Source organism: Amphimedon queenslandica, unplaced genomic scaffold, assembly GCF_000090795.2.
Source record: "Amphimedon queenslandica unplaced genomic scaffold, v1.1 AMPQUscaffold_13211, whole genome shotgun sequence".
NCBI lineage: Eukaryota > Metazoa > Porifera > Demospongiae > Haplosclerida > Niphatidae > Amphimedon > Amphimedon queenslandica.
In genome coordinates, this window is record NW_003546553.1 from 1 (window position 1) to 17,862 (window position 17,862).

Here is a 17,862-nt window from a genome sequence, read left to right on the forward strand (position 1 = left end):
TGACAAATATTTTTCGAGTTATGAGCATTTTAAAGAATGAGCCAATTTTTGATAAAAAGGAAAGCCTCGAAAAATTTATTGTAAATAAAGAATGGAAATAAAACTCGTAGGGCAAGGAAAAACAAAGCAAAGTTAAAAATAGGGTAAGGTAAAGTTAGAGACACAAAAAATAAAATGATAAGGGAAAAATAAAGTTAAAAATGATTAAATTTAAGAAATATTAATATGGGCATCAGAGCTAGGCTGTATATACATGTAAACCATGGTTTTTCCAAAAAATGGCTCCAAAATGACCCCCCAATTTTTATTACATTTTCTGATACATGTTGATTTTCTTATCCTATTGAGCTGTTTCCAACAAATACATGTATCTTTTTTGAGATTAAGAATGAGTCAATATTTTGTCATGACTAGAAGAGAATTCTTTACTTTTATAATATTTCAGATACACATACTGTTCTTAGTATTGCATAGGAAGTTTGAACAGATTCTAATCAATAAGACATTTTTGTGAATTTTAAAGTCGCCCAAAAATCTGGCCAAAAACCATGTACTGTATGTAGGACTGAAGTTGGTTGGGTCTTCAGCTAAATTTTATAAAATTTGCTTGAAGAGAATTTTCCATTTTTTGATAGATTTATATATTCTGATTAATTATGAATTTTCAAAATTCCTCCAAAATTTGGCCAACAACCACACTGTATCATTTTGATGTTCTAAATTTTTACAAATGTTTTTTTATACAATTTTTTATACAATGTTTTTTTTTAAATTGGTTGTGAAATTATCCACATTCTTGTTAATAATTATTATTACTAACTACTAATAATTATTAATGATAAATTGACTGGCCACACCTACTCCAGTTATTAATCCAGTTATTAAGTTATTATAATTGTCCCACCCACTTTAACATGTGTTTTCAAAGTTCCTTTAGTAAGTTTATAACCTCCTAATTCTCTCTCTCTCTCTCTCTCTCTCTTTGTTTTTCAATTGACTAGTGACTGTCTCATTTTGGTGTCACATGGTTCACCATGAGACTGATGAGTGAAGAGGGAAGGAGAACTTAAAGACTCTCTTTATCTTCAGTTTATTGTTATCCAGTCTGCCAGTGACCATTGCTGCAGTCTCCATTAAAGCCCCACTGTGAGTAATGCATTACCACTGTGCAGATATTGTTTAGCTAATACTAGATAAGAGTGAGCAGTGTATTGATACTTCAGTGTGTATGGTGCAAGCTGCCAGTCAATCCTAAACCATACACACTTAAGTACAATGTATTACATGTAATTATCGCTGGTTGTAATTAAACTGTTTTATTTATGAATTTGTATGATTGTATGCACACATACAGTCTTGCTGTGTTGTACATGTATTAGAGAAAGAGTGTGTGTGTTTGTTTGTGTGTCTGCTGTTACTGTGCAAGAGTGCATGATTTTCAAACTTATTTGCTAGAAAGTCAATGCTTTTTTGCAATAGCTGCTGGAAATGATTTGACTTGAGTCGACTGAGTTTGACTTGTACAAAAATTAATATTTAATATCATGAATAGCAGCAAAGATTACAAATAATGTGAAGGAGGCAAACAAATATCATTTATAACTAGCTATGAGGGGTTTCATTAAAAGGCAGCAAGTTGTGTGAATTCAATCATGACATAGTTATTCCTTGTCTAATTATTTTTTTGCTATCTTATATCCAGCAACTTCTCCTGTAAAGTATCCACCAATACCACCAACCACTGCTCCAACTATTGCACCAACACCCATGCCAATAGGTCCACCAAAGGTTCCCACTCCAACTCCTGCTCCTGCTCCTCCTCCAATACCTAACAATGTTCCTACTATTTTACCTTTCCTTACTGTTTTTGCTTCATCTGATTCTGAACTACATACATGTATGTGTGTATGCATTTGTAAACTGGTTATTGGAATAATACTGTTAACTCACGGTGAGGACATTCTTATTACTGAGCTTATCACGATATTATTATTAGCCACTAATGTCAGGAGGGAAGACCTAGATTTGCTGACGATGAGGTGTCTACTAGCACAGTGTTATTGACCACGTCAAGCATTCTTGGATCTGGCGTGATCATCTGATCATGTGATCTACATGTACATGTACATGTATAAACTGACGTCAGTATTTATGATACTTTGACTCTCTCCTCCTACTGGCAGTCATTATTATTATAACTAGTTTATTTGAAAAAAAATTAAACACTAAGCATATACATGTACACATTGTACTAAGCAATGATAGCACAATCAAGAGCAACACAAATACATGCATGTATATATTTGATATCATTTTTTTGATACAATAAGTCCAACAATAGCACCAACACCAGCTCCAACTGCTCCACCAACCACAAACCCAACTGGACCAGCAAATGATCCTACAATAGCTCCAGTTTGTATCCCAGCAGCAACACCTCCTACTCCAGTTACTGCTCCAACCCCAGCGCCTATAGCTATATCTCTTCCTTCATTTGATGTGTTTCCACTTTTGAAGATGATGAGATTAAATAAGAATATAATGGACTTACCTCATTTTTATTCTCTTAGTAATGGCAGGCTTCCTTACTCTGCTTATAGCCGGCTAATTTTTTTAGCCCAAGTGATTTCTTTTCTAATTATTAATACTATCACTTCGTTGGCGAGAGTTTTCCCTGGGTAATCCCCGAATGCTGTTTACTTTACCAGTAATATCGTAGGCTGTGCCCATTTTAAAGTTGACGCCCATCTTTATACAGTGGGAGTAGTTTGCTACCAATGTGGTTTAGGTTGTGTCGATTGCTCCTACAATGGTTTTTATGTAGTATTTGCATTTTATCACTTTGAAACATTCTTTTATTTGTTACATGTAATTGCTTTGTATGCTGCATTTGAGAGACTGTGTTTGTGTGTGTGTGTGTGTGTGTGTGTGTGTGTGTGCTGTCATACTAAATCTTATTACTCTTTGTCTTAGTTGTTTCTGTGCATTAAAATTTGTTATAGCATTAACACAAACTATCAAGAGCAGCATATACACATATATACGTATTTTTTATTTAAAATTAAGTCACTATATTTTAGATCCAATGTAAGCACCAATACCAGCTCCAACCAATCCACAAACCACGGCCCCACCGGGCCCTCCAATCACTGTCCCTACAACCGCTCCTTTCTTCATTCCAAGAGAAACACATACACCAACTGCTCCTCCACCCACAGCACACATGACTACATTCTTTCCTTGATTTGATCGATTCCTCCTATGGAAGCTGACAAAATTGTTAAATGCTAGATTAACTTACCCTGGCATTCTGGTTTTAAATGATGAAGTTTGTTACTCTGTTTATGACTTCTTTGAAGTCCAAATTTTTCTTAATACCTTTGCTTGTTTGCCGAGGATTTTTTAGGGGTAATCCCCCTTGCTGTTTACTTTACCGGCTATGTCCAATTTGAAGTTAACGCCCATCTTTATACAGTGGGAGTAGTTTGCTACCAATGTGATATAGGTTGTGTCGATAAATGAATACTGCTGTTCCTTTAATGGCCTTCATAAAGTACTTGGTAGCTGCATTTTATGATAGTTCTTTTATTTGTATGTTGTTACATGTACAGGCTGCGTATGTTGTATTTGAAAAACTATGCCTATGTCTATGTTTGTGCTGCTATACTAGAGCTTGATTATATTCTTTGATTGCTAGAAAGTCAGTATCATTTCTGCAATAACTGCCAGAAACAATTCTACTTAAGCATGGAATTTTGACTTATTCAAAACTTTTGTTAAAATGTAAAGTAGCAGCAAGGATAAAAATTACATCTAAATTATAAGCACTAATATTTAGTATCAGCATTTGGACTATAATGTATTTAAGTTCAGTTTTTTTAAAGGCAGAGATAAGCTAGGCCACATGTTATACATATCAAAAACTTCTCACAATCAGTGTAGTTTCTTTCATTTTCACGACTATGAAGATAATGTTATGAGAGGACGCTGTATCATTAATGTCACTTACGGCATTTTAATGGATTTGCTGTTATCAAAGCAGTTCTTCCCCTTGCACTTTATTAGTTTCTTCAATTGCCTCTTCTTTTGTGTTGCTAGGGTTATTTTGTATCGTTTGGGTCAGATGATTTTAATATTGCTCACGTGATGCTGTGGAGGAGCTTGCTTAGCTCTCGTGACAACATCACTTCAGTTTTTAAAAACCTTTGAAACTCGCTCTGTGTTTTTGAAACCTCATGATACAACCATACATTTGTATGGTACATTCATCTTATGACATACTCTTTGTAAAAGAATTCAACCAAAACTATTAAGAACATCACACAGACATAATGCACATGTATATTTAAAAAGAAGCTATTATGATGCAAAGAGTCCAATAATAACACCAGCACCAGCTCCAACCAATCCACCGACTGCAGTTCCAACAGGTCCAGCAACAACTGTTCCTGTGACGACTCCAACTCCCCCTAAAATGATAGCACCTTCGATTGCACTATTTACTTCATTTGATGAATTTTTTTCTATTGAAGACGATAAAAGCTAAGTAATAGATTAACTTACCCTGGCATTTTTGTTTAAAATGATGAGGCTCGTTACTCTGTTTATGACTGTTTTAAAAGTCGGATTTTTCGTTTTTAAAAATACTTTTACTTTGCTTGCCGTGAGTTTTCCCAGGGTAATCCCCGAATGCTGAATGCTGTTTACTCTACCGGTAATATCATAGGCTGTGCCCATTTTAAGGTTGACACCCATCTTTATACAGTGGGAGTAGTTTGCTATCAATGTGGTATGGGTTATGTCGATAAATGAATACTATTCCTTTATACAGTACTTGGTGGTTGCATTTTACGATAATTCTTTTATTTGTATGTTGTTACATGTACTGGCTATGTATGTTGCATTTGAGAGACTGTGTCTATGCATGTGTGTCTTGTCATACTAGAACTGATTCTGTTATTTGATTGCTAGAAATTCAATATCATTTGTGTAATAGTTGCTAGAAGCAATTTAACTTGAGCATGGAATTTTGACTAATGCAAAATTTTTCGAACAATTATAAAGTAGCAGCAATGATGATAAAAAATCATATAAAAGTTTTTATAAGTTCTACTATTTAGTATCAGCATTCACACTATAATAATTGAGTTTTCACAGTACAGTAGTTGAGCTTTCTTAGAGGCAGAGATAAGCTAGGCCACATGTTATACATATCAAGAACTTCTCACATTTGGAGTAGTTTTTCTTGTTAGGGCCACTATAGAGATATTAGAGGACACTGTATTAGTAAAAGTCACTTACGGCATTTTAATGGTCTGCTATTGATTGCTGTTATGAAAGCAGTTCTTCCCCTTGCACTTTATTAGTTTCTTCAACCGTCCTTTTTCTGTGTTGCTAGTGCTAGGGTACTTCCTCTCCTCTTTGCATATTTTGTTATCGTTTGGGTCAGGTGATTTTAATATTGCTCACGTGACTAGTTCTTTGTGGGGGGAGCTAGCATAACTTTATAGTGACGATGTCGCTCAAGTCTTTTGGAAACCTTTAAAAATCACTTTGTGTGTTGAAACCCCGTGATACAACCATGTTTATATTAGTACATTCATCTAAAAGTTTAAACTAAAACTATCAAGAACAACACACAGACATTGTGTATATTAAAAAAGAAGCTATTTTGATGCAAAGAGTCCAACAACAGCACCAACACCAGCTCCAACCAATCCACCAACTGCAGTTCCAACAGGTCCAGCAACAACTGTTCCTATGGTGGCGCCAGTTGCTCCTCCAGACGCAGCACCTATTTTCATGTACGTTACTTCCACTGGTGGATTCGGTCTATGGAAGCTGATGAAATATTTAAATGATAGATTAACTTACCCTGGCATTCTGGTTTAAAATGATAAGGCTTGTACTTTGTTTGACTGTTTTAAAGTCCAAATTTTTGCTTTTACTTCACTTTCCAAGACCTTTTGCTGAGTAGGTCCCTAATGCTGTTTACTTTACGGGTAATATTGTAGGCTGTGCCCATTTTAAAGTTGACTCCCATCTTTATACAGTGGGAGTAGTTTGCAGTGTAGGTTGTGTCGATAAATGAACGTTGCTCCTTTAATGGCCTTTTGCATTGTACATGGTATTTACTTTACAATTGTTTTCATTTTTATAATGCATTAAAAACACATGATATTATGTATTGGAAGAACTGGAAACTTTATTATTCTTAAAAATTCCAACAGCAAACCCAACAAGAGTGCAAATGATTATCCCAGGTGGTCCACCATATATTCCTTTAATTGCACCTTCTCCTGCTCCTTCAAATCCTCTCTTCACAATTCCTACCAGATTTCCTTCATCTGAGGTATTCTCTCCTCTAAAATTAAAACAGTTATAACTGTCAAGTAATTACATTTGCTTACGGCATTTTGTTTTTACGGCAATTGTTTTTACGTCTGATTTGGTTAGGCGTTGTCATGAATCCTCAAGGGAGAGTCCTCCATATCACGTGTTGTTTTTCATTGGTTGAGCCTATAACATTGACGCCCATTCTCCTCACAGTAGGAATGGCTTACAATGACTCTGGGTATCACCACTAATGGATTCACTAATGGATTCACTCAACGTATTCACCACAAAACAATCACATACATGTACATGTACAATAATTATTTTATTTATTTTATATCTTCGTTAAATTTCTCAGTTTGACAATTTTGACATACATGTACATGTACATGTACAAGCAGTACAATACTAATATTTCTTGTGCTGTTAGTGTGAGTGTTGGAATTTCAGATACCCCACTAATGCACCTACTCCAGCTCCCACTGCTCCTCCAATGACTATTCCAATTGGTCCTCCTATTACTCCTATGGCAGCTCCACTGGCTCCTCCAATCATTGCACCTTTTCTGACCTTCTTTCCTTCGTCTGATATCTGTCCACTATATTGTAGTGTATTGTTAATAGAACCTGGCAAAAGGTCCGCCTTACTTTGTCATTATTGTTATTGTTATCCTTCACTTCTTTTCTTAGTTGGAACCCACGACTTAATTGTTATTGCTCAAGAATTGCCGATACTTGGACTTTCCCCCGGGAAAATCCCTTCTACATGTTATTGACCATAACTTGTGGGAGCGAGGGTACGAGAGCTTACTAATGATGCCATGCACGTGCACTTGTTTGCTCTATTTTGTGTTGACAATGTAAATTCAATGATTAAAGTAAAAAATAATTTCAGTGTATACTTAGAAATGTCATTAAAAGTAGGTAAAAATTACGATAAAAGCAGTAATGTTTGGTTATCCACGAGTGGCATTTTGTAACAATGCCAAATGGCCTTTTTGTATCTTGCTAGACGTCACCCTTGGCCTTGAGATAAAGGTAATATAGACCTACAGTGACAACACAAGCTACTTTTTCTCCTGTAGTCAGATCTCTTGGCTCAGAACTATAGATTAACATTGTTACTATAATATGCACTATATTTTTTTCTCCCTACCCAGGCATATTTTGTCTCTTCTTTTTAAGTGATTTTCTTCTTCTCTTTAAATGATGTTCTTCCCCTGAAGCTGTTCAAGGATTTGTTTGTTCGGGCCTAGTCTCGTCTTTTTACCCTCAGCCCGACCCTCCGCTATATAGGGAGGAATTGTGTTGACGTGGTATCAATAGGCCAGTCCCTTGGGAAGCCCCACTACGTCACTCCCATTCCGGCCCACCTGAGACATGTTTGTCTCCTAATGAATGTGAATTGTTTATAGAGTTGAGTAAAGTGCTGCGTTAGGAGTCCCTCCCTCTTCCACTGTATCTTAAGGTTTCATTGATGGAATGAACTAACCAATGAATAACCTACATATATATGTACATGTACATATATGTTCATATGTTGCTTGAAGTCTTGTACTTACATGTACATGTAGATCTTGTGTGTATACCATCCATCTATACTGAGTATTGAATTGTACTATATGGTTGAAAGTAGATACTGATGTACATGTACTATTTTATAGTTTTTAAGATAAAAAAAGAGAAGGAGAGAGAGAGGAGAAGGACTTCATTTGCTTGCTTATAATAATTATTTTATTGCTGTATAATTTATGAATATTCACCTACCTCATGAATATTCAATGAAGTCATTAGCTAGCGCCTGCCTCTTTTAATGCATTGCGCCAGTTTGATGACATTCACTTGCAATCCTTACAACATTCCAGACCCACAGACTATGTATACACACACATAAAGGCACTCATATACACTCATATATCCATACACCTAACACCTTATACTTACCATATATTATATACAGGCTCTTAGTATGTACTGTGTATGTCATAAGGCTAGTACTGTGTATTGTGGCTTCTCCATTAGTAGATTGTCAGCAGTGTATCAGTTGTATATAGTTTAATGTATTATTAGTGTTGTTAGCTTAGCATGTCCATATGTCCTCCCTTGGTTGTGTTAATAGACTGGAGGGTCAATGATCAAAGATATCTCTACATTTCTAGTCTGTATATGTACATGTACATGTACATGTAGTGTATGTGTGTATTTTACTATTAATTAGTGTGTTCTTTATTAGTATTGAAACTAATGTTACTTATATCTTTGGGTTTTTAATTATATTTAATGAATTCCTTGCACAAAATAAAGTGCAACACTCCTTAAGCTAATTCTGATGAGTTCAATTTTTGATGCATGGAAGTTAGAACTGATTCGATCAAATTTGGATTTATATGAATTTTTGAAGTCAAAGACCCTGCACTATAGTACAGAGTTTTTGGCCAAATTTTTGTGACTAGGGGAGAATTTTTAATGTGTATACTTTACATGGTCTTATGTTGTGTAGAAATTTAGAGTGGATTTTAATCAAAATTGAATTTTTTTACGAATTTTAAAAGTTATTCAAAAATCTGGCCAAAAACCCTGCACTCTATATAGCCCAGGTTTTTTTTCCAAAAATTTGCTCCAAAATGATCTCCAATTTTTATTACATTTTCTAGTACATATTGCTGTGTAGAAAGTTTGAGCTTATTCTAAGAAATATTTTTCGGGTTATTAACATTTTTTTAAAATGAGCCAATTTTTGAAAAAAAGCATGGACTATAGCCCATGGTTTTTTCCAAAAATCGGCCAAAAAATTGCCCCCAATTTTTATTACATTTTCTAATACATATTGATGTCTTTATGCTATGTAGAAAGTTTGAGCTTATTCTAAAAAATATTTTTCGAGTTATTAACATTTTTTTAAAACAAGCCAATTTTTGGAAAAAAGCATGGACTATAGCCCATGGTTTTTTCCAAAAATTGGCCAAAAAATTGCCTCCAATTTTTATTACATTTTCTAATACATATTGATGTCCTTATGCTATGTGAAAAATTTGAGCTTATTCTAAAAAATATTTTTCGAGTTATTAACATTTTTTAAAACAAGCCAATTTTTGGAAAAAAGCATGGTTTTTCCAAAAATTGGTCAAAAAATTACCCCCAATTTTTATTACATTCTCTGATACGCATTGATTGATGTCTTTGTGCTATGTAGAAAGTTTGAGATGGTTCCGATCAAAATTTTTTTACAAATTTTCAAAAAGTTTTTTTTAATTAGGCCAAAATTCATGGTCTCAAGCCAAATTTTGCCAAAACTTAAAAGGAGAAAGTTTTTGGTTGTTACAATTTTTTCTGATACATGAACTTATGGGTGTATAAGCTAATTTCGATCAAAAAAATTAGATTTTTACAAATTTTTAAAGTTGCTTTCAAAATAAAGCCAAAGACACCATATCATGATGAATAATGAGTTGTGATTTTTAAACCAGTCTGGCTTATGCAATTTTTAAGAATTAATTTAGCAATTGTTTTTCACATTATAAATTGATTATTATTAATAATAATGTTTCATTTTTATTAGGAGGATTGAATAAAAGAATGTGGAAATAGCTACTAAGAGTAACAGATATCAACTGCTATTATATTTATTATTTTTAAAACCTCTCAATCATCAAAGTTAAAAATGAACCGGATTTGATTCCTGCTATGTTACTATTAATAGATTCATTAAACATTGCATCATTTAGTTATTAACTTATTATGTAATAGTTATAATCAAAATTAACTATAAAATCATCAAGAGTTCAAGACATCAACACTTTAGAACTTTACTAAGCAACAAGAAGTAGAAGGTGAAACTTTGTCAGTGATCACTCAAGGACTACAGAAGTCTCTACTCTATAACTTTATCTCGAGTTAGTCTATCGACGGCTCCTGTTCTTCTCAATAAGAAAAGTCTTTCTCACTTCATGGCTAATACACCCCACCAGTGTAGGAAGAGAACCAGCCAGATTGATACTCCCTACTGTCGTTGTGGAAATAGTCGTGCCGTCTGCTACGTGTTTAATAGTCTACTGATAGCCAGCCTAGCCTTTCCCACACATCACTGTGAACCTGAGAGAGTTCCATGGCAGAAGTTACACCCACACCCCCAGTTACATATGGAGGAGGGCCTCCCTTCTCATCAAATTTCTCATCCTCCCCATCTTCACTTTTGACACAGGATTCCTTTAGAGATCAATGTGTTATACCATCTAGCAGTGACATTATGTTAAAGCCCAGTAGAAGTGATGTGTTGCTAAGCAATGGTCACATGATCAGTGTACTCGCCTTTTCTAAAGATACATATATGAACGTGTCAGTTCCTTGTGATGTCAGTATAAACTATCAGCAGCCATCTTTTCTTCCCTGGAGCAGACTAGCTTTACTACTTTACCTACTACAAAGAAGATCAAAGGATTTCAAGACAAAACAGGAGAAGCCAGAGATTAAGATTGAAGTAACAGATTCCTCTAATTCTACAAATGGAGATGATAAATCTAATTATCCTAGAACTACTACAACAGAGGAAGCATTCACCTGCACCTGCTATTATGGTATTAATGATGATGATGATGATGATGCTGATTCTTGGAGTGGATTCTGTTTAAAGTGTGAATGTAGTTATGGTAACAATGATATGGATTATGAATGTCAACTTGATGAGGAGGAGGAGGAGGGGGAGAGCGAAGGAGAAGAAGAGGAATATAATGAACAGAATCCTCAAGATGATGATGATGATGATGATGACTTTATTGTCCAGTTTGCTTGTGTCTCTGTCTCTCTCTCTTCCTCAGATCCTGTGATCCCTCGTATGTGTCTCCTTGCTCCCCCTCCACCTCCTTTCCTTCAACATGTCTCCTCCTTCTCGAGCGATGAGAGCGGGTTTTGTGAGCGCTCGAATTTTGACAGCAGCAGCAACGGAGAAGAAGAAGATGAGGAGGAAGAGGAGAAGGAAAGTGCATGCGTCTTTGACGAAGGATTATGGCATGAGTTTGAGCAGCAGGCCTGCTTTAACGGAACAAACTCTTTCTTTCGTCCATGCCCTCTTTCTTCTCCCGTTGATGCCATTAACAGTGACTCTGGCAGCGAAGTAACCTTAATGGAGGACATAGACTTACCACCTGCCCACCATCATCTCAGGGATTACGAAGAAGACACTGTAGCTGAGGAAGAAAGCAAGGATCAGACTCTTCAGCCTAGCAGCTGCAAGAGAGTCCAATTTAAACCAGAGCCTCATTTATTTCAAGTCCATCACATGGTCACATGGAGATATGCGTATAGAACAGCCAGGAAGGGACACTGGGAGCAGCTGGGGCTTGACAGGGATCGATTTCAAAAGAGAATAGAGACTATTGGTAAAGCTATTGGGCCTTGTCTCCTCAAGAAATTAGAGAAAATGAAGCTACAGGGTACAAGTGATCATGGTAATGACGAATCTCCAGTTTCAGTGGATGTACAATAATAATCATTTAAAGGTGAATTGATTCAACCTATAAAATAATATAATGCTGATATTCGGCTGCAGGCTAAATACGCACGAAACTATTATTATTATATTTATTTTTACTATAATTATTAAAAATATTGTGCACAATAAATCACACCACAATTTATACTTAATGTAAGAGAGAGAAAATGCTTACATGTATATTATATTACTGGTATATTTAAAAAGTTATTATATTTTAGTGTTTTATTTTTGAAAGTCTTGAAATTTTAAAATGTACAAAAGTCCAGTGTTATCGATGGTTATAAAAAGACTAAAATCAGGCGAGAAGCAAAGATGTTTCCCAAATGTGCTCTTCAAAAGAAACTGCTTCTTCTTTGAGCCATCAATTGTCCACCACTAAAAGGGAGAGAGAAAAAGAGAAGAGGAGAGACAAAGAGGCAAAGTTAAAAGAGAAAAAAATTAAGGAGGGACAATAAACTATTTCAAACATGAAGTAACAGTCATAACTATGATTCAGGAAAAATGACTTGACATCACTGTAGTATAATATTCATAGTTCTGCTTTATAGCATTCACAAGATGACTCATTGTCATTCACACAATCTAATGTGAATCATTAGCACTATACTCATGTTAAACACATGCAAAGCATCAAATGATCAGGCACACACTAATACATTAAGGATTTCTAAGAATAAAGAGATTGTGAATTGGTTGCTAGCATCTCAAACACAATTAAAAAATATTCACACTCTTTACTACAATGGAGGCTGATAACCTACTGTACATAGTTCAAAGAAATGAGACAGGTACTACTGCCAAATATATACTACATACTTACTAATAGTACCAATAAACTAATGCTTTGTTATGTGCATTTATTATGAGTGTGTTGGTGTACACGTGTCATGATAAACAATGATGAAATACATGAAGTTTTGATGTAATCCATACACAATACATACCCTAACCCACACACAATACACTATATGCAATATCATCTACTCAATACATGCACACATGTATTATACATTATTACATGTACATATACATTAGGGGTTTACCTGTATAGAGTCAGATAGTGTAACAATTTGTTTATTGTTAGGAGAGAATTGTGTATTTATCATCCACGCACTACTACCTGAACTGGAACACTTGGTATCAGTTCCATTGAAATTGTATATCTATTGAGAGAGGGGGGAGAGAAGGAGAGAGAGAGGGAGAAAAAGAGGGGGGGGAAGAGAGGGAGAAGAGAGTGAGATGGGGAGGGAGAGAGTGGGGTAGGAGAGAGAAAGAGAAGGTAGAATGTGTCACATTCTATATGTATTATAGTTGTCCCTACCATGAGAGCTGAGTCATCATGGCCCACAGCTGCTATGGTGCCATCATAATTCAAAGAACAGAAACGTGACAGACTGTAGCCAGCAGATGATGAGACATAAGCTCTGGTATATAGTCTATCACCATTGACTGCACTCCACACCTAAGAGTGATAAGAACAATATAAAATTATTAATACCAAACTTTCTATTTATATTAAATTCAAAATTGGGGATTTTTTGAGATCAATTAATTTTTTAGAAGCTTTTGTTGTAGTTAAAGGACACGTACAGCTATTCTTCCATTTGATGCTGATGCAATCAATCTCGTGTTATCTCCACTGATATTAACACAAAGTATTGATTCTTGTGGGTTATCTGATATTCCATCACATCTGAACAGTTTACTCCCAGTAGAGGAATCCCATACCTTTATAGAGAGAGGGAGAGAGAGGCAGTTAAGATACATGTACATGTATATGAACAGTCAAGCATACAATTACAGTAATTAAAGTATAATTATAATTACAAATGAAAAAAATCCAATTTTAATTGGAATCAGGTTACACAACATAAGGACATGCGTATCAGACAAAAATTATAAAAATGAAAAATTCTCTCGTAGCCACCCTGTACTATAATAGCCTGTGATCTTTAGCCAAATTTTGAAGCAACAGCTTAGAGTAGATACTCACCAGTACATGTCCAGGGGCAGCTGAAGCAACTTTATTACTATCATTATAAAATACACAAGGCATGGTTCTAAAATCGGAACAGTCTGGTTGGCATGACAACTCATCTCCATTGGCAACAGACCACACCTACACAATAAAGTAAACATGGCGGAAGCTGGTTTTATTATCATTACCTTGTGGTTGGTCTCATCGCATGAAAGTAACTTTCCATCATCTGGAGAGAAGAAACAATCAAGGACTGACTTATCATGAGCTCCTTCTTTGAGCCAAACAGTTGACTGTGTATTCACATCCAACACCTAACAATAACAACAATAATAATAATAATAACAATAATAATAATTATAATAATTTATCTTTTGTGGGCTCCTCTTTTTTGTTATTGTTGTTGTTTTTTGTTTCTTGTTATAATAATAACAACAACAATAAGAACAATAAAAATAATAGCAATAATAATAATAATAATAATAGTACTATACTATGCATGCATTTAAACAGGTTTTCATAATAGAGAACTGTTTATTTATTTAAGTAATAAAATTATTAATGACTGTGCCAAGTCTTGACTTATAAACTCTATCAATGAATAATGTATTTCATTACTTGTAATGCTCCGTTATCGTAACCCATAGCAACCAACTTCCTGTCATGTGACATGTCCCAGGAGCGAGGCTTCAGTCCAGAGAACGTGTTTATAACTTGAACAGTTTGTCCATCCAACCCTTCACATATCTAACAAATAAATAATATATAATTTCAACTACTACATGTACATGTACATGTACATTAAAGTGACAGAGACAAATTAATAACACAATTGGTTAACTAAATCAAGAATATAAAATATGCTGAAATTAGTACAAGGGATCAGAAGTGGAGGAGTTAGGGTAGTACCTCTAGTCTTCTCTTGATGGTGTCATAGCAGACAATGCTTGGTATGTATTCAGAGTCTTTCTGAGTGAACCGAGTCACAAAACGACGAAGATAGAGTTTCCACGAGTTACTCTCTGTCTCCTGATTGTGTATAAACTGAGAGAAGAGAGAGAGAGAGAGAGGGGGGGTACAAGACAAGACATGTACATACATGTATATTATAATGGAAGATGTGACTAACCTTAACACTACTACCTGAGGATGAGAGGATTATGTTCTCTTGAGGTGAGAACTGAACGCAACTAACATAATCATAATGCAAGGGTATCTCAAGTATAGGTACACCTTTAGCCAGTGACCACACCTACAAATAATGACATCACGTGACATCATGATGACATCATAGCCTTACATTTACAGTCCCTGAGAAACACCCAGTGACAAGTAGACTTGAGTCGAACGATAGGTCAACACACAAAACGTCCGAAGCATGTCGAAATGAATGAACCATCTGCTTAGTGTCGACTGACCAAACCTACATGTACATGTACATGCATATTATGTAATATATTACTAAATATTTACGTGTACCTTAGCAGTGCAGTCTCCCACAGCAGCTGCTATAAGAGTCCCATCCTTACTAAACACTGCACTACGGACTGTAAAAGATGAAGACATACCACTGCCTACTGAGGTGGTGCGTGATGGAGGAAATAATGAAATCTGTTTCTCGGTTGTTGGAGAAATGGCTGGAGTTGCTACTATTAGAAATGTGGCAGCAAATAGTCCATTCATATCATATAACTGTATGTATCAGTAAGAGGGAGTCATAAATAAAATAAAAAAGATTGTAACAATAATCTATCAGAATATGGAATATAAAAAAGCAGAATTCCTTTAATTATAGCTCAAAAAATATTTGTAGGAAACAGCTCAAACTTCTACATAACATAAGTACATCACTGTGTATCAGAAAATTTAATAAAAATTGGGGGTCATTTCAGAGCCAATTTTTGGAAAAAACCATGGGCTATAGCCTTTGCTTTTTTTCAAAAAATTGGCTTGTTCTCAAAAATGCCCATACATGTAACTCGAAAAATATTTGTCGGAATTGGCTCAAACTTTCTACATAGCATAAGGGCATCAATATGTATCAGGAAATGTAATAAAAATTGGGGGTCATTTCGGAGCCAATTTTGGGAAAAACCATGGGCTATAGCCTTCCACAGTTTTAGCATGCCCTGCAGCAAACCCTGCAAATAAATAAATATATATATATATATATAATTACAGAGATGAGTCCGTCCTGACTTGCCACGACAATTAAGTCACCAGTTGGTGAAAAACAACATGATGCAATCCCAGAGTCTCCATGATCCCACTCCTCCTTGATCTCACCGCTACGACTAGACCACACCTACAGTACATGCACACGCACATATAAATTACACTAGCAATGGCGTGTAGTACTAATTATATTTATACATCACACATCTCTGATATTAAATGTTGTATAACCTTAACAGCAGAGCCGATATCTGCTGAAACAATGAACTTGTTATCGGAAGAAATATCACAAGATTGAACACCATCTTGATGAGCAGTGAATGTACAGAGAAGCTTTTTAGGAAATTCCCAAACCTACAAAGCACATATTAAATGGGTGTGGTTACAATGACAAAAGCTCCTCCTACCTTGCAAGTTTTATCATCAGATGCAGTGACTAGTAGATCTCCAGTTTCATTGATGACACAGTGAGTTATACTGTTAGTGTGACCACTAAATGACTCCAATACTTCACCAGTGGAAGCCTTCCATATCTAACAGCAAAAAAACAAAAATACAAAATATACATAATATATTGTAATGATTGTATAGAAAAACATTAATAATAATCATTAATAACATTAAGTAATAGGTGATTCACTTTTGCTTCATTGGATGAGCATGATAATACACTGGATCCACCATTAAAGAACTGACAGTATCTCATGTCTTCGTTCCTGTGTGGCTGCAACTGGAGGAACGCAGTCGGGAGATTAATAGAGCTACGATTACTAAAGAGGAAAACCAGAAAATAGAAAATGAAAAAACTACTTGACAGATACTATAAGTGGAACTTCCAAATAATGAAACTTTTGAGACTAAAATTTCTTCACTATGTACAAAAAGATGCTTTTAAAAGATAAGTTTTAAATTTAGTAGTTTTATTTCCATTATTTAGATGTGCTTGTTAAAGAGAAGTATTTCATTATTGTAAGTTTGGCTGTATCATTCCATTCATTCTGCTTGACTCACCACCAGTCCAGCCAGAGTGTATTAGTATTTCTACTAGCTACTCCTCTAGCAATCTCATAGAGCTTGTCTGATGGAGTAGCAAGAGCTAACTGAATGACATCCTCTGTAGTGATATGAGGAGAACCAAGTACATCAAGATGGCGACTCAGAAACAGCTGCAATTCGTTTGCAGTATCACGATACTAAGAGATGGAGGGAAGTCAAAATGTAGAATGGACCTTATTCAATGAAATTTTTCTAATTAACGCGCACCTGAGTTGGTGGTAAAATGGCGGATTTTTGTAAGAAGGACTGGCTGAGCAATCTTGTCTTTTTATCCAGCCATTCTAGCTGTGAGAACCACTTTGAGCTGTCCTTTTGTTTCAGTATACTCTATTTATCTCTTCCGTAAGCTCTTTGGTTGCTGTTTTGGCTTTTATAGCATTTTATCATAGGAATATTCTTACTCATTGGCAATTCCCGTTTTTCTAAATTTTGCTTTCAGGAGCCAGGGCGCTTGCCCCTCCGTTGCTATCAAGACAGAAGTCTATTCAGCTGAGTCCTATAACTAATTTCTATCATCAGACTTAGTCTCAGTCCGTCAGAACCAGGTACGGTGGAATAACTCACTCAGTTGTCATGTTGCAGCTGGAGTGTGGATGATTATGACCATCTTTTCACTTCTTAAAACTATAGGTTAGCTCTTTTATAGATAGTTGAGGCATGCAAGAACTCATTCTTTATCTGTACATTCACTGGTCGTATTGTATGAGCACCTCATGTCGTATTAAAATCTGTCAGTCGCTATCCAATACTTGCAGAGAGGAATCATCACATTCAGGACCCATTCATGGCTCTACACCATTTGTATCCTCTCCAAACAGTTTTACTTA

General features: G+C 35.4%; 2 protein-coding genes and 3 long non-coding RNA genes across 6 annotated transcripts in view; 1 reads left to right on the top strand and 4 right to left on the bottom strand.

Annotated features, from left to right (window-relative positions):
- Positions 1-947: 947 nt before the first annotated feature.
- LOC109584409 (protein phosphatase 1 regulatory subunit 15B-like) lies at positions 948-11,980 on the top strand. 2 transcript variants are annotated; one of them, XM_020000157.1, is made up of 2 exons: positions 948-1,146; positions 9,895-11,980. In XM_020000157.1, the coding sequence occupies exon 2, from the start codon at positions 10,441-10,443 to the stop codon at positions 11,815-11,817; it is 1,377 nt and encodes a 458-aa protein (XP_019855716.1). In that variant the 5' UTR covers positions 948-1,146; positions 9,895-10,440; the 3' UTR covers positions 11,818-11,980. The 2 variants fall into 2 exon arrangements, with proteins under 2 accessions (XP_019855716.1, XP_019855715.1); XM_020000156.1 differs by having other exon boundaries at positions 9,898-11,980.
- On the bottom strand, positions 1,530-2,711 carry LOC109584411 (uncharacterized). Its single transcript, XR_002185988.1, has 3 exons — positions 2,552-2,711; positions 1,951-2,508; positions 1,530-1,887 (listed from the first exon to the last, which is right to left on the bottom strand). It is a non-coding gene; the product is annotated as an uncharacterized LOC109584411 (long non-coding RNA).
- On the bottom strand, positions 2,977-4,113 carry LOC109584412 (uncharacterized). The gene is made up of 3 exons (XR_002185989.1): positions 4,010-4,113; positions 3,302-3,960; positions 2,977-3,259 (listed from the first exon to the last, which is right to left on the bottom strand). It is a non-coding gene; the product is annotated as an uncharacterized LOC109584412 (long non-coding RNA).
- Positions 5,014-7,887, bottom strand: LOC109584410 (uncharacterized). The gene is made up of 6 exons (XR_002185987.1): positions 7,492-7,887; positions 6,984-7,440; positions 6,411-6,934; positions 5,875-6,364; positions 5,302-5,832; positions 5,014-5,257 (listed from the first exon to the last, which is right to left on the bottom strand). It is a non-coding gene; the product is annotated as an uncharacterized LOC109584410 (long non-coding RNA).
- Positions 11,912-17,862, bottom strand: part of LOC105313814 (apoptotic protease-activating factor 1-like) — a 10,123-nt gene continuing 4,172 nt past the window's right edge. Inside the window, exons 10-25 of the mRNA XM_020000155.1 lie at positions 16,991-17,172; positions 16,620-16,749; positions 16,387-16,512; positions 16,211-16,333; positions 15,984-16,109; positions 15,284-15,496; positions 15,105-15,227; positions 14,934-15,056; positions 14,714-14,848; positions 14,423-14,551; positions 13,993-14,118; positions 13,820-13,945; positions 13,417-13,554; positions 13,148-13,288; positions 12,870-12,989; positions 11,912-12,201 (exon numbers count right to left, since the gene is read on the bottom strand). Coding sequence (XP_019855714.1) covers positions 12,049-12,201; positions 12,870-12,989; positions 13,148-13,288; positions 13,417-13,554; positions 13,820-13,945; positions 13,993-14,118; positions 14,423-14,551; positions 14,714-14,848; positions 14,934-15,056; positions 15,105-15,227; positions 15,284-15,496; positions 15,984-16,109; positions 16,211-16,333; positions 16,387-16,512; positions 16,620-16,749; positions 16,991-17,172 — 2,214 coding nt within the window. The 3' untranslated portion in view covers positions 11,912-12,048. The remainder of the gene's footprint in view (positions 12,202-12,869; positions 12,990-13,147; positions 13,289-13,416; positions 13,555-13,819; positions 13,946-13,992; positions 14,119-14,422; positions 14,552-14,713; positions 14,849-14,933; positions 15,057-15,104; positions 15,228-15,283; positions 15,497-15,983; positions 16,110-16,210; positions 16,334-16,386; positions 16,513-16,619; positions 16,750-16,990; positions 17,173-17,862) is intronic.